At 37.9% G+C, this 16,657-nt stretch overlaps 1 protein-coding gene and 3 long non-coding RNA genes across 5 annotated transcripts; 3 read left to right on the top strand and 1 right to left on the bottom strand.

Moving 5' to 3' along the window:
* Positions 1–461: 461 nt before the first annotated feature.
* On the top strand, positions 462–3,687 carry LOC127354927 (uncharacterized). Its single transcript, XR_007881649.1, has 4 exons — positions 462–522; positions 907–956; positions 3,063–3,391; positions 3,487–3,687. It is a non-coding gene; the product is annotated as an uncharacterized LOC127354927 (long non-coding RNA).
* Positions 3,688–4,814: 1,127 nt separating this feature from the next.
* On the top strand, positions 4,815–7,486 carry LOC127354926 (uncharacterized). The gene is made up of 3 exons (XR_007881648.1): positions 4,815–5,471; positions 5,649–5,710; positions 6,438–7,486. It is a non-coding gene; the product is annotated as an uncharacterized LOC127354926 (long non-coding RNA).
* A 1,827-nt stretch (positions 7,487–9,313) lies between these two features.
* On the bottom strand, positions 9,314–11,806 carry LOC127354925 (uncharacterized). Of its 2 annotated transcripts, XR_007881647.1 has the most exons (3): positions 11,650–11,806; positions 10,552–10,660; positions 9,314–10,155 (listed from the first exon to the last, which is right to left on the bottom strand). It is a non-coding gene; the product is annotated as an uncharacterized LOC127354925 (long non-coding RNA). The 2 variants fall into 2 exon arrangements; XR_007881646.1 differs by lacking the exon at positions 11,650–11,806 and having other exon boundaries at positions 10,552–11,639.
* Positions 11,807–12,025: 219 nt separating this feature from the next.
* Positions 12,026–16,647, top strand: LOC127354921 (uncharacterized). Its single transcript, XM_051385300.1, has 5 exons — positions 12,026–12,106; positions 12,238–12,627; positions 14,207–14,344; positions 14,487–14,548; positions 16,157–16,647. Exons 1-5 carry the CDS (start codon positions 12,070–12,072, stop codon positions 16,205–16,207), a joined length of 678 nt encoding a protein of 225 aa, XP_051241260.1. The 5' UTR covers positions 12,026–12,069; the 3' UTR covers positions 16,208–16,647.
* Positions 16,648–16,657: the final 10 nt, after the last annotated feature.

The following is a 16,657-nucleotide window of genomic DNA, read 5'->3' as shown; positions in this document are numbered from 1 at the left end:
TAAGGTGCCTTGAATTACTTTTTCCAATTGTATGCTTGAAGGGAATCAGCTGATGTAGCAGGGATTGTGAGCTGAGCTTGACTTTGTGGCCTGCCTGACAAACACTATACACAGTTTGTTGTTGGAAAGGGTGACAAAGAGTTTTATTCTGAGCATCAGTTAATTCCACACCCACTGTTTTTCATTGTTTCATCCATTCTTCACAAAATAGATGTGTGTATATATATCTCATGTATCTTATTTCTTTATTTATTTATATAAACATTTATGAGCTGTTGTTTTTTTTTAAAATAAAATAGCTCTGTCACTTTTCATAATGGTTGTGATGGCTGCTTCTCTGTAACAATCATAATAGCAGTTTCCTGTTTTCATCTCACGTCAGCCATCAGCCCCGACACCTTCACCAGTAGAGTTTGATACAAGCCCCTCATTCACCTGCAGAGCCTAACATGCAAACAGACTGAAGCTACAGTGTACTGCACAGCTTCATTGTTCTTTGGAAACATTATCACCTCAATGCAAGTAAGTTGATCATCCTAAAAGCCCTCTCGAGCACTTTTGCCGAGAGATGACATAAGCCTGAGATTAGATGTTTTTAATGTTAATGTTGTTTAGTATTCAGCAGAACTCTAAATCCACCTCAGCTACATGCATGTAGTTTATTTCTGAATCTACGTCACACCAGTGTCTGTATAGCACAAAATGTACCACAGTGTGCACAAGTGCTTCACACATTAAAAAACCTCCCACTCATACACACACACGCACACGCACACGCACACACACACACACACACACACACACACACACACACACACACACACACACAGGGAAAAGTAATAAGTGTTTTGTGAACAGTAAAACACTAAATAAAAACATTAACTGAGGAAACGCTATCTCATCCAGTTGCAGTGAGGAAACACTGGAGGCAGAACAAGAAAAAGATGAAAACTAAGGTAAAGAAAAGGACATACCAAATAAAACTGATCCAGATGCACAATACCTGAACAAAGTAATAAAACAGATTAACATGTATGAATAAATAAATAGACAAAATAAACAGAGTTATAAAAAGGAAAATGATTAAAATATATAAACACAATAAGGAATTTCCAGAGACGAGGCCCATAGTGATAAAAAGATGCCTCACCATGGGTCTTTGTTCTGGCTTTGGGGGTGATTTAAAGGTCATTACCCGAAAAGGGTTCCAGAGGGTTCATAGTGTAAAAGCACATCTGATTAATAAGTATGACCATATTAGTTACTTCATAATTTTAGTTTTATTGATTGATTTGTATCAGTTAACAATGACAAAAATGTGAAACACACATACAGCATCAGGTCAATTTCAGTGTTTGAGCAATCACGTCAGAAAGGCAACATTCTGTCAAAAAACACATCACGACTTTATTGGCCATTAGTATGCAACAGAGGCTTTCTCACTGAAATGAATGATGCAGGGAATAATTTACTGCCAATCAGACAGAAGGCATTAGATATCTTGCTGTTGTCATTTATTGATTGTCCACATTGTCAGTGGTACGAACCGCATATGGACTTACTCTTGTTCTTTTCTTCTTATGCATTTAAAGCAGAGTAGATATGACAGGTGCATGTGTTTTCGCTCACCCAAAAGATTAACTTTACATAATGTTATAGATGGAAAGTGTTCAGTTTCCTGAAGGGTTATCCGACAGCTCTTAGAATTCCCAATGTTATTTTTCCTTTTTGTTTATTACAGTGTGTGAAGCACTTTCTAATCGGATTTTTAAGAGTGCTCCATAATTATTATTAATTATTATTATTATTATTATTATTATTATTATTATTAGTATTATGTCTGTATGGAACTGATTTCAGGCAGTGTCCTGTTTTCATCTCAAATTAACCACTAGCATATACTATATATCCTTCACTGGCAGCTTTTTCTGCATTTCACATATAAATTATGTTTTTTAAATATAATTAAAAATATCACACAAAACTTTCAACTGAATAAAAATCTTTCTTAGTTTATTTTTTTCATCGTTTACATGCCGGATGCTGCCACTCAATTTGCCAGAAGTCATAGCACAACCCAGAATTGTAGCCATCATGTACTTTAGCTCATGTGATCAGTGAGGGTCACAGGAAACGCTGACAAACAGCACTTCACAGGACTGCAATTCAGTTTGTCTGCTCAACATGCAGACGGATCTGTCAGACAGTCACAAACCAAATTGTTTTGGGTTATGTAGCATATGTATAGCTGCTGGAATGGCCATTAATCATGAAGTACTGCTTATGACCAGCGAGCCAAAAGTATTTATTCAGTTTTCAGTAGTTTTACCAAATTCCATACCAATCCATTTAAAAAAAAAAAAAAAAAAAACGGCCTAAAAAGGTTTTTTAAAAGTTTCTAAAAATCTACCTTGGTGTACCTTTACAAGTAACATATTATAAAAACACCTTACAGTAATGCTCTCTGTCAGAGCAAACACAGAAATAATCCACATTCCTATTATCAGATTATTTTTTTCTCATTCAGACACAAACTGTCACACTGAACTGTGTAAACGTGGTTAGCAAACAGACAGAGCAACAGTGGTTGCCGAGCAGATCACACCTTCAAATATGCATACTCGTGTTCACAACCTCAGATGCACACTGAATTTTTATTCCTTTTTCCTCTTGAGAAGAAATTAGAAATTAGTTTTTAGAAGTTATCACCATGGAGGTTTGACATCAGAAGAAACATCTTAACTCTTCAAGTACATATTCTATGAGGTGAAAGACAAGGTCAAGGCAAAGATGCATTGTTTTTCATTGTCATGGTCTGATGGCAGCATCACATTTCCAAAATATGAACTTTTCAGTAGTTTAGTTGAATATTTCAGATTAATTTGGTTAAAAACAATTCATCAAGGATTCAACACATTTCCTTGCATATGGGTCTTTAGTGAGATAAATACAGTAAGATCTGTATCGCTTTACACACACATCAGGTTCGCAAGCTGACAACGTCTGTATGCAGCCCTTAATTTTACGCTTTACTCATGTCCTCTCTCCTTTCCTCTTCTTAGCTTCCTCGGCCTTCCTGTTAGGTGTCTTTGCCTCTGCCATTAGCTATGTCCATAGAAGCTGCTGAGCCCATTTACATTACCCAGTTCTGGCATGATGCCGGTACAGCTCTCTGTCAGCATTTCCTCCATCCCCGGGCCTGAAAACGTCCTCCTCCAAAGTACCAGTACCAATGTACCAGAACTCCCAGGCGTCCAGGCCAGGACTGCTAAAGCAACTATCTAAGAGCAGCAACATGAAGAAACACTGAAAAGTGTTGAGGCGGAGAAGTGGGTTTCTTCCTCACTTTCTCCATGAAATATGATCCAGTTCCACCCAAATCAGTGATGAGGTTGGTGCAAGAACAGAGTGCGAATGACAAAGGATTTTAAAGATGTTATTTTAAAGTAGAAAAAGTTACATAATGTTGCTTTATTGCTTCTGCAGATAATACTCACCACTGGTCAGGGGTCTGCGGCGAGGTCGGCAACCCACCCGACCCATCCTGAAACACGGACCAAGGAGTCTAACGCGCCTGGTATACTCGCCACATAACGCACGCGGGAGTCAGAGGGTGCAGCAAACCCCGTGGCGCAATGAAAGTTTGAACTCGAGATCTCGACTTACAAAGCCAAGGTCTCGCAATGCTTTGTTTATTTTTTTTTATTTTTTTTTTAATTTTTTTCTCCTGTTAGAAAGTCGAGATCGTGAGTTACAAAGTCGAGATCTTTTTTTTTTTTTTTTTTCTTAATTTTTTTTTTTTTTTTCAATTTGAATTTTTTTTTTTTTTTTTCTCGTCACTTTTTTTTTTTTTTTTTCTCATGTCACCTCGGGGGCTCCGTAGAAAAGTATGCTGCTCTCCACTGTACAAAAATGCTTTTATCTTATCCCTATTTTTGGAAAGTTGTCTGTGTTTGGTTTATATTCATCGAGTCACGTCTGTAATAACACAGACCAATTATACTGTACATAAGCATGGTAAGGATTCAGTCCCCATTGAAAGATAGTGTCATCTGAAGAAACCATGTTTAAGCTTTACACTTCAGACCATCAGTTAGCATCACACCAATAGAAAACAACCACAGAAGAAAATTTTCCATTCAACAAGCCAATCACAACTTAGATTTCCTTGAATGGAAAATTCTGCACAGGTCATGACATCCACTAGTATAAGACCTGTTTCACTGTCTTTCTACATCAGGTCATCATCACACAATATGGATGGGCTACATATTTTTCTCGTCGTTCTCCTGGGTATGTTTTAGAAACATTATTGAGGATTAAATTATTATATTCATACTATTTAGACAATGAATACATCTACATACCTACACTCTCAGTGCTGTCGTACTGAGCAGCAACCTGCGTTTTAGTTAAACACTTACTTTGGAAACGTTTCAACCTGCTTTGTGGCTGTTTTTCAATCTGCTTTTACGGTTGTGTTTGTATTCCAGGAGTTGTCTCTTATAGTCATGGTTGGATTTCTGGACCAGTGTTGGAGGCGACAGTCAGACCAGGAGACAACATCACTCTCTACTGTGACTGCAAAATATCAAGTGGAGTATACATAGTGTGGTACAGAAACTGCTCTCATGAGAACCAGCCTTCTCTTGTCCTCAAACTAAATTGTGATGCATGGAAACAAACCACTCACCCTTCAGGCTTTCTGAATCCTCTTGCTCATTTCCACTTTGTGTGGAACAGTTCCTCTGACTCCCATGACCTGCTGATCATGAACACCACTAACTCTGATGAGGGTCTTTACTACTGTGGAACTGAACGGAAAATAGTGGCGGAGGATAAATACATTACGACAAGATATGATTACAGATATGGTAACATTGCAACAAGGATCACATTCAGTAGGTAGCCTATTGTGGTCTGACTTCTCTTTTTGCGTTGGTTACATTACATGGGCAATATTACACCTGCATATCTCATTCCCATAACATGGGCATTCATATTATAATAGTCTCCACTCTTCTGAGAATGCTTTCCACAAATGTTTGGAACCTGGTTGCAGGACTTTTTATCCAACATCAATACTAAACTCAGATAGTAATGGAAATGCAGCCGAGTGAAAATCCAATGTAGAAGAAGTCCATCAGAACCCAACAGAATTATCTTAATACAAGTATTTGTTCCTGCAGATAGCTGGGTTTCTTGTTTACTGGACCTTTTACAAGTAATATTAAAAAAAAATGTGTGTGTTTTTTTTAATTTTCCTTATATTTTTAAGACAATACACCAGGTTAATTGACACAACTTTTACCCAACTTTTATGTTTTATCCAGACTCCAGTGAGCCTCAATGCCTGATTACACAAGACTGTGCCTTGTGCTGGATGCTGCTGTTCTCTCTGTGTCCAACTGTTGCTGTTCTCTCCTCACTCCTTTCAGTTCTTCTGGTTTATCACCTGTGTCACAAAAAAGGTACCAGTTGTATCACTTTAATCCACTCAGTCCCTCTTTATTCAGTTAATTCTATTATTCTAGTGTCAAGAATATCTGTTGTTTCTTTTATCTTTTTTAGCTTAATTTGTCACCCAGTGCTTCTTTTACGGTACTTTGGGATGTTGGGTGTCACTGATGTTTTATTCATGTCAGCAGCTAAGGAACCTAAAACGGAGACCCAAAGACCCCAAAACAGAGGCCAAACAAGAGAGAAGGAGGTAATTTACAGAAGAAGGTTACATCATTCTTTGTATTTTATGTATAGACATGGCACACATTTTGAATTATCAGACAAAAGTGTAACTAAAAGTATTTGTAATTGCTGCAACTTGGTATTGTGCATGTTGTCTCACTGACATAGCTTACTGGCACACCTCAATGTACAGTAATTGAGTCATCAGTAATCAAGTAACATTGATTAGTAATGGTACCAGGTGGCCAGTGTCAATGCCCATTCTAGATGGATTTTGAATTAAACCAATACCCATTTTCTGAACAAGCTTGCTTCATCAGTGGTTTTGCTTTGAAGGAGGAAGTTACCTCAGAAAAAAAACATATATTGCTGGACTTGGTCGAGACAACGAGAATATTTGGCAAGACCAATGGCCATGTGCAAAGTCTTGGGAGTCCACAACAAGTCCAAGACAATAGAAAAAATGTCTCAAGTCCGGATTGCAGGACGACAGCAATAGTTACGAGTTACGCCTGTGCTTTTCCTTGACCAAATGTCGATGATAGGAAATGTCAGTCAGTTGCCACGTTTCCATTTATCTCTTACTACAGCCATCTTTCCATTTTTTCAGCTTGACACACACAGCACAGATTAGACACATTACTTATACAAAAGCATTTAATAGTGAATTGTAGTAAATCACAGTGTTACATCAATAGAGTACATGTTTATGATTCAGAACAATATATGTCAATGTATATGTCAAATTTTAGGATGAAGATGTGTGTTATGCTGCACTGGAAATCAGAAGACCAAAGAAGAAGAAAACACAGATTTCTGACTCCACCACGTATTCTGCCATCAATAGCCTGTAGGATGTAAAGAGCCTAACAATTTACACAAACATGAATTCATTAGAGCTGATGTTTCTGTAATTTAGTTTCCCTTGCAAACCACAGCAACAACCAATAACACTGATGGTATATACAGTATGAAAACATGGCATACAGTTAAGGTTGGTTTTTTTTTTAAAAAGCAGTGATGTGTTTGAAAAGTTGATCATAAACTCTTTTGTCTTTGTTAATTGAGAACAAATATACATTTTACAGTATTTAGTAGTTAATGAAGCCACCAGTGTTACTAGTGGGAAGGAAGATAAAGAGTGGCAAACGAAAACAAAGACAGGATTTGATTTGAGAGTGATTTAGATTTTGTGTGCAGGGGCAAAAATATAGACAGTGCAGTTGCCTGTGGGGGCCCATAGAGAGAAGGGCCTCCAACAATGTGTTAGGTGAAACTTCTGAAATACGCCTGTGTTGAAAGATCTATATAGGAATATATATATATATATATATATAACTATTCAATTAAATAATTAATATTTTGTTATTTTGAAACTGAATGAGAATTAAACTCATCGCAAGATTGCTACACTTTAAACTTATTACTCAAAGAAGTTACAACCCAATACAGAGTGACAATGAAGTTACAGGAGCCGCAAGGTGTCGCCATTGTGATCAGGCCCACAGGAAACCCATATTGCAAAACAGCACATCATGCAGGCGGACTGATGCAGCAGATTAGTGGTGTTATACTGTTTTTATGCATGCCTTCACTTTCGTTACTTGAGAATTATCTTATGATGCAGGGCTGGCAGTATGGTGTGTGGACTGGTAGCTAGAGAGGTGCCAGTTCGACCTCCTGGCCACCTGCAAGGCCCCCTAACCCCAATTTGTCCTTGCTCATTCTGTTGTTTTATTGGGTTCATGTTCCTTATTTTCATTTTATCTGCATTGTTTGGTTTTGATTATTTATTTTTTTGTACAGCACTTTGTAACATTGTTAAGAAAAGTGCTATATAAATAAAGTATAGTATGTTTCTCAGCATCCCATGATTTAACTAACAGCATAACTGAGAATCTTCTAGACATATTGGTGACCAGTCATCAAAAACAGCTTACTAGAAACAGTGGCAGAATTGGGTGAAAGTCTCATTTGCATCACTGCTGACATCAATGAGGAAGGACCAGAATATCACCATCTTGCTCGCTGATAAAGGGAGATGCACAGCTGTGCTGGGTGTGGCCAGAGGTCCAACTGAAACGTTCAACCAGAGAGGGTAGTAAAACACTGCTTTTCAGCCTGGAATATTAACTTACTCTATAAACACCACCTACTTTAGATAAAATAATGGTACAGACAGAAGCACAGCTCCTTCTATGAGACAACATGTAGTCATTGGGTCAAAAATATAAGCTTGAGAAGTGCAAGCTTTTACAAACTTATACATGTATGCATAGACAGCAACATCAAGTTTAAATGGGAAGACATCAGAGACAGAGACAATATAAGGGTTTAGACTGAGAAGTGCAAATCAAAGAGGACAGATGCCTTGATACAGGTACTGAGGTGAATGGACACCAAAGGAAAAAGCTTGTGGCTACCCAACTGTGCCTTTGTAAAAACAGCTACAGGAAGAATAGGTGCAACATAGGCCTTACATACATTTGAGAAACTCAGGAGGAACTTTAACAAACACAGCTTCCCTGCTTTTTTTTCAAACTTAGCACCACAATGAGATAAAAGGTTGTCCAGCGTCAAGACCATAAACCCAAACATAAGACAAGCAAATTAATAAACAAAGTCCAGTGCAGAGAGTATTGCAGACCTGTGTATTAGACAGTCAATACTCAGTCTAGTTACATCTAAAATATAAGATTTTGAGACCAGAAAAGTATTCATACTTATTGGACAGAGAAAGCAGATGGTTGTGAAGGAGGGGGATCTGTGTCAACAGTTTCCAACAGTGAGGGGCACTTCCCCATGGGAGGGAGTATCAGTTATTGAAATGTATTGAAATGTATTTGTTATAATGTAAAAAAAAAAAAAAATTACCAAATAAAATATTATGTGAAGTGAAAAGTTCATATTTTAAGTAACATTTATCATATCTCTGTAATTGTTTTGAGGGTAAGGAAAGGCTGACATGTATAACTTCCTGGAAGTGGCCTCAGAGGCCAGGTCTATGCATGCAGGCTTGTGATTTAAAAACATGAATGGTTCAACACATATTTGCTTGAATCTTTTGAATTCCATCTGAAAATGGTCCATGGGTTTGCAATGATTTATGACAGATGACTTTGTCAGTTGTGTATGGAAAGTGTCATATTATGTCAAACCTTGGCAGCGGACTGACCAAGAAGAATTGTTCTTTACCAAACCAAAAGCAGAAACAAAACCAGCTTTTGTTCATTGAAGATATATTTTGCTCTCATTCAGGCACCGCAAACTCTGTAAAGAAGGTGTGATGCAACAATTAAATTCAATTCAATGCAATTTTATTTGTATCGTGCCAATTCATAACAGAAGTTATCCCAGGACACTTTTCAAATAGAACAGGCCTAGACCGAACTCCTTATAAAATTATTTACAGATACCCAACAGTTCCCATCAGTGGTTAGCAGAGACCTTTTTTTAAATAGTCGGTGGTTTCCCAGCAAATCACACCTCAAACATTTGCACGTAACCTGCATAGTAATACTCATACATGCTACAGTAACAGGCTGCATCAGTATAATATGTTATGTCCCACTGAAAATTAAAGATTTCTATGGTTGTTGCAAGAAGACTGATCCCAAATTAGATTAGATTAGATTAGATTCCACTTTATTGTCATTGCACGGGCACAGGTACTAGGCAACAAAATGCAGTTAAGCATCTAACCAGAAGTGCAAAGCAGAAAAGTGCAGAGTAATGTGCATGTATATAAAAATATGTAAAAATAACTTTATAGATATATATATGAAATTACTAGCAGGGTATTTACAGTATGAACAGTATTAACAGAATGAACCGAGTGAGGTGAATACACTAAGATATATACAGCTATTAAGTTTTGATATTTACAGTATGAACAGATTAGCAGTGGAATATATAGTGCGGATGTAAGTACAAGTAATTAAATATAAGTGTATATATATACAGACAGCTAGATGTGATTATACTATAGGTGGTTATTTATACACTATGGGTAAATATGAAAAACACAGAAAGAAAGACAGTTCAGTGGGAGTTCAGGGGGAAGGGGGGGTCTCCTCGATGCAGAGTTTAGCAGGCTGACAGCTAATGGGAAAAAGCTGTTCCTGAGCCTGCTAGTTCAGGAACGGAGAGACCTGTAGCACCTCCAGGGCAGGAGGGCAAACCATTTGTTTGTGTTTTTGAAGTCCACAATGATCTCTTTGGTCTTCTTGGTGTTGATGGCCAGGTTGTTGTTGGCTCACCAGGTCGCCAGGTGCTGGACCTCCTCCCTGTAATCTGACTCATCATTGTCACAGATGATCCCAATCACCGTTGGGTGTCCGCAAACTTGATGATGGAACCATGTACAGGTGTGCAGTCGTGGGTGAAGAGGGAGTAGAGGAGGGGGCTCAGCACACAGTCCTGTGGGACGCTGGTGTTCAGGGTGGTGATAGAGGTGATGCATACCTGTATCTGGTTGTGATAACACAAGAAAAAAAAGCAGTCAAAATGAATGAATGAAATGAGATCTATCTCCCTGTATTACTTCTGACCAATCCTTGCTGCACAACCATGGGTTAGACTCTGACCTGTGGCCCTTTGCTGTGTTTACCCCTCTCTCTCCTGCTTTCCACTCTTCAGCTGTCATTATCAATTAAAGAAAGCCCCCCCTATAAAAAATTATAATAAAATAAATAATTGCACAATAATAAAGCCAACATCATTACAGACAGATTCTGCAGGCAATAACTTACATGTGTCAAACAAATGTCTAAATGTTCACACTTCCCTGGAGGCCTGAATACAGTTTCCTGTTTGGTTAGTTGCCAAAATAAACGCGTACACACACATGCATGAACAGATTAACACCTTTTAGTACAGGCCCCTAGCTGTGGTTTCTGAAGGCCCAAGTCGATCCTTTGATGTTGCAGAGATGCTTGAGCTGAAAACTGCAATGCTGAAAATTGTCAGATAACATCTGAAACAAAACACAGCAGCAGAATAACAAAATAAATGCACACATAGTCACTGAGAAACCTGATATATTCTGCATGAAAATACTCATGTCATATGGGATGGATGGTAGAGTGGACAAAGCTTCCCATGTTTATGACTGACAAGTACAGTAGTGCACAGAATGATGTCAAGCAGACTCAATCTGGTGGTACACATTTAATAAAGATTTTCTTCAAATAAAAATGTTGCTAGGTTGACAATGGTTACACAATGTTTTCTGCTTCTATGTTTAAGTTGCTCAAAATGAACAATAACAAAATACAAAAATGCTCTCAAACTCTTTTGAAGGTAATATGTCTCGACCATTTCCATATAATCTGTGTTCAGCATAACACCACATTTCCTAATATTATTGCAGAAAACACATACAGCCCTAACAGTCATACAGTCATACAAAATGAGCCACGATGAGGAGGTTGGTTAGGGTTAGGGTGAGAATGTCAGGGTAAGCCAATCAGTGTTTGTGGACTTACATATGTACTGATTAACTCTAGTGGTCCCCTGCAATACTTATTACTATTAATATATTATTACTTGTTAATAGATTTTAGAATGTGACTATTATATGGATGTTGTTGTATGCATTCTTTCTTGTTTTTGACTAATTTAAACTTTTGTCCCTTTTTGGGTTATAGAATGGATGTAATGTATGACAACACTGTGGTGTTTGTGATGTTTCAATTCAATTTGTTCTAGTTTTGTCTAGTGATTGGATGTTGCTCAAAATGCATTGTCATTATTGTACTAAATCTTTCTGGGGTTTTTTGGTGTTATCGTCTGACCAGTGACATGTGTGGAGTGGTTCAAGGTGATTATTCAAAAACGTAAAACTGAAGATGCTTGTCCTGAGATAATGAAAGTGACACAGTTACAATAAGCTATATTGAATAATAATAATGTATATAAATGTATAATTGCTCTTATATTGTAATTTGTATAAAAATAACTTACTGCTCTCACCACAGTAGACACAAAGAACAAATGTACAATCATCAAGGGCCGTCGAAGTTGAGTTTGGTAACAAGAGCAACACTACAACAGCTGCTTCTGAAAATATGTTCTGTTCCATCTTTCAAAATGGCAACAAGCTACATAGCTGCAATGAACGTCTTCTGTCCTGAGAGAGAGAGAGAGAGAGACTTTTTTGGGGGGGGTTGGTCACACAATGCGTAAGGTCTGACATGTCTTGTTTCACTTGTCTGTGTCTAATCTCGCAAAATAAAAAAAACAACAAGAAAGACAACAACCACAGAAGAAAAGGTGGTACCTGATTAGCCAATCACCAATCAACTTCCTTTAATGGAAAAGTCTGCATGATATCTGTGAGTACGAACAGCTTCACTGTCTTTTATTCCCCGGTCATCATCACACATGGAGGGGCTACGCATGTTTCTGGTCGTTCTCTTAGGTAATAATTTTTTTTTGTACCTACGTTCTCATCGCTGTTGTGTTGAGTAGAAAACTGGATCTGCTGTAATGTGAAATCCTGTAACACTGAGCACATTTCAATCTGCTTTTACAATGGTGTTTGTATTCCAGGAGTTGTTTCTTACAGTCATGGTTGGATTTCTGGACCAGTGTTGGAGGTGACAGTAAGACCAGGAGACAACATCACTCTCTACTGTGACTGCAAATTATCAAGTGGAGTATACATAGTGTGGTACAGAAACTGCTCTCACGAGAACCAGCCTTCTCTTGTCCTTGAATTAAAAGCTAATTCACATGTGTTCACCGTTCTCCCTGGTTTTCAATTTGTGAGAAACTATTCCTCTGCCTCCTATGACCTCTTGATCATGAACGTCACTGATGCAGATGAGGGTCTCTACTACTGTGGAACTAAACAGATCAAGGTGGAGGACAAAGAATTCATCACTCCCAGATATGATTACAGATATGGCAACGTCACAACAAGGATCGGGATCATAGTCAGTAAGTATGCTTGTCTGAATTATCTTCGTGCCCGAGATATCTGTGTGACTGTGGTTACAGTGAATTTAATCATTTGACTATATAATAATGAATATTGCTAATAATGATCAAATAGATGAACCATCATAAAGTCTACCACACAACAGCATACATACAACATATTGTATGTGCATCAATGAAGTGTATATCATTTTTTATACATAATGCATGCCAAATACGGGACCCTAGTTTATCTGTTGTGTGCACCCAATAATCATATTAGGTAAGTATTGTGGTCTGAATTGACTTTGTCCCTAAAACATATACGATTGTTTTTTTCAGTGAATGTGAAAGGAAAAGAAGCCAAACCTGCGAGAAAAGCTGAAGAAAACAAAATGTATTATCTAGGGCTGGGCAAGTTAAAGCGTTATTATCGGGTTAACGTATTAATTAATTAACACCGACAATTATTTTATCTCGCGATAACAGTTTTTTTTTTTTAACCATTATTATTATTTTGAAAGTCCGTTGCTCACTGGCTCTGAATACACAGACAACCATGGGTCAAACTGCAGGCCGATTAGTATGGTGGAAGATAGGATCACAACGAATGACGGCATGTATGAGACCCCCTCAAGACGCACCATCACAAGAAGAATGCACAAGTTGTGTGAAAAGGAGAGGACTACAAAAGCGACGGCGTTACAACGTGTACCAACTGTTGCTCTCACTGGAGACTACTGGACATCGCTGGGTAACCATAGTTACCTCCGAGTTGAAGTGCATTATATTGATGGACAGTGGGAGCTGCATTCACATGGAAGGGAATACTGCTATTAAAAAGCAACTTATTTGTTTAAAGTGTAAAGTTGTGTATAAGTGCAAACCAAATGTTATTGCACTTTTGTTCATATAGCAGTACTTTTAAAATAAAAGTGCGCAATGCACTACTTTTTAATTCATTATTGAATTTTGCGTAACTGCGATTAAAATTATTTATCATTGTCCAGCACTAATATTATCATATTATATGCGTAATTGATACAAGACAAGAGTGGACTCTATTTTTCAAGTCTTCTGTCTTAATTGTAAGACATGGATGCAGCCCTACATTGTATAAAAATGACCAAATATACTGTATAGACTGCAAGGAAAATACAGCTATTGCCAGACTCAATGTTACCATGTAAATGGTAACAGCTCAACTGATGGTATGTGTTATCAAGAGTTCACGGAGGAAACATCAATGCTCAAGCTGTCACTACACCAAAAGAAAACAACCACAGTAAAATAAATTAGAATAAAATACAGCGAAAAATAAAATAATAATAACAATAAAAAGATAGACATGGGGCATCATGCAGTGCATCCTCCTTTTTTTCTTCACTTTCTCTCCTGACTCCTTCCTTTCCTTATTTTTTGTTTCATTTATTTATTGTCTTTCTTTTAATTTTACTCTTGTTGTATTCCTGCCCAATATGTACTTGTCTGCCTTTTCTTTTTTCTGTATCTCGGTTAACACAGCACACAGAGAAAGAGAGAGAGAGACACTGGAACCCTATACATTAATATTATCATTTTATATGCATAATTAATACAGATTCCAGCCTTGACTCCAGTGGGTGCATCTCAAGTCTTGTGCCTTCTGTGTCCTGGGTGATGGTGTTCACTCCAGCCCTCATGATCCTCTCCTCCTTCCTCTCCTTTATTCTGATTCATCACTTCTGTCAGAAAGCAGGTACCTAGTGTTGCTTACTTAATATTTTTTCCATGTTTTACTTTACAATTATTCAAACATTTATGGAAGCTGTCATTATCACTATATTTGCTTGTGTGCAGTTGGGTGCTACTTTGTGATGATGCTGCATTCATTTTTGCAGACAAGGAACGTCAAATTCTCCAGAAAAGACCTGACGCCTGGGCACAAACAAGTTGGAATAAGGTAATAAGTTGGAATTTGGGAATTTCATATCATGTACATATGTTTTTATCCACATTTCACACTTTTAGCTGCTATTTCTTCTTCTTTGTAGTTGTCTTAATGCAGTGGTTGGACAAGGGGGGAATTTTCAAGCCCCACCTGCCCCCATCGCCCCAACACAATGCTAATGAAATACGCAACAGGCTTAAAATGTTCCAATTTATTGAAGTAATAAGTAGTACCAGTATAGTAACAAGTTGTATCTAAATACAAACAAACTATCTACATCAAATAACAGCAAGTTCAAAAATAAAATAAATTCCTGTTACACTTCAGGCATGAAAACGGGTCAGGGGTGAAAAAGGTGAGACCCCTCTAGGGGGTATAACATTTTGAATATTCCATATTTTAAAGCATCAATCCGATGCATTTTGAGGTGCATTTATTGCCAACCTGGGGAGAGCTGGAGAAACTTAACTTCAGCCATGAGTCAAAAATATTATGGCCTCCTTACTAAGTATTATGCAAGCCATTTCATGCCAGCCTGTCACTGGGTCTAACATTTACAGTATATGAGGCACAATGTGGTAAGGTCATGAAAACAGGTCATGAAAATATACTATACTATACTACTCCTAAAACAGCTGGGCACTGTAGTTTCTGGCAAAAGAGAAACAGAAACAGAAATAAACAGTGTATTTGTAATGGGACGACTTTCAGCTACGGATTTGGTGAGCTAGTGAGTATTTGCAGCAGAAGAACGATGTATAACGGATTGACTCAAAATAAACTACAGTGTAAACAAAAGATTAAACGGAAATGTTGCCGATCTTCAACCTCTCCGAAAGGTGAGTGATTTTCATGTATGACACTTGGGCCCCCCCCCTGGGGGTGATTGGTCTAATAAGCGGCAACACACAGCTAGGGCTAGGCGATAAATCGATTTTAACGATTAATTTGAATTCGTAGTTAAACACGATTTATTTTTAGTTAAAATCGGTTTTCTCTTGAAAGCTGTTGCAACCAAAGGTAGCAGTACGACCAATTTATTCTAGCACCTCAAGCAGAGGCATGCAGCCGAGTGGGAGAAATGTTGCTCTCTGCGAGATATAGCAGCCCACAAACACCCGCTAAAAAACAGTCTAATCGTGAATCGGGTTTGGTGTGAAAAAATCGGAGATTTTAATATTTAAGCCATATTGCCCAGCCCTACAGACAGCTATAAGAACGGTTTGCTCTCACATGCGCTGCATTTATAGTCACACAAACACACACACACACGTGCGCAGTCACTCTCTAGTCTAGTGCGCGGTCTTGCTCCAGATTCCAGGAGATTGGATCTAATTTGCGGGCGTCAAGGAGCCGCTATCAATATGCGGGAGACTCCCGGAACTTCCGGGACAGTTGGGATGTCTGGATAAAGATATAAAGGCATAAAAAGAAAAATGTCCTCCCATTTGGCGCGCCCCACCTGTCACGTCTCTATGCCCCACCAGTGGGGCGCGCCCCACACTTTGAGAACCGCGGTCTTAATGTATCACAGTCACAATACAATAGCGGAGCAATACACATTTCATTATAATAATTCTAAATTAATGTATAAATAATATATGTCACATTGTCTCTCAGGATGAAGATGTGTATTCAACACAAGTTGTGTTTCGGGCTAAGGAAGAATAAACACAACGACAGAGAATGGAGCGCACAGGCACATTAGCTTTATTCATGCAGAAACCACACAGAATGAAATGAGTTAAAATTCAAATTGTTCAAATTCAGGACCAGTTGTCCTTTCTTCTTGTTTTTTTATGTAGGTAATGTCCTGTGGTTTAAGACACTGCTGCAAGTGAGTGATTTGTGGCTTGTGTGCACATGTGGTTTGTTATCAACCAGCAACAGCAATCTATTTTTCTGCCTTATATATACATTTTCACAGGCTGCTTGAAACATACTTTTCTTATAGTAACGTTCTCATCATGTTAGGCCTGTGTTCAAGCTTAATTACATCTTGTTTTTATTTTGAGTAAATAAAAATTTTGAGTATATATAGTAACAAGAGTGAGTTATACTGTTTTACACATAGAAAGTATTAAATGTTTTACACAGATTTCTAAATATAATTGCCTCTTG

Source organism: Dicentrarchus labrax, unplaced genomic scaffold (genome assembly GCF_905237075.1).
Source record: "Dicentrarchus labrax unplaced genomic scaffold, dlabrax2021, whole genome shotgun sequence".
Taxonomy (NCBI): Eukaryota; Metazoa; Chordata; class Actinopteri; family Moronidae; genus Dicentrarchus; species Dicentrarchus labrax.
Note: the sequence above shows the minus strand (reverse complement) of the source record. Positions and strands in the feature narration are given on the sequence as shown.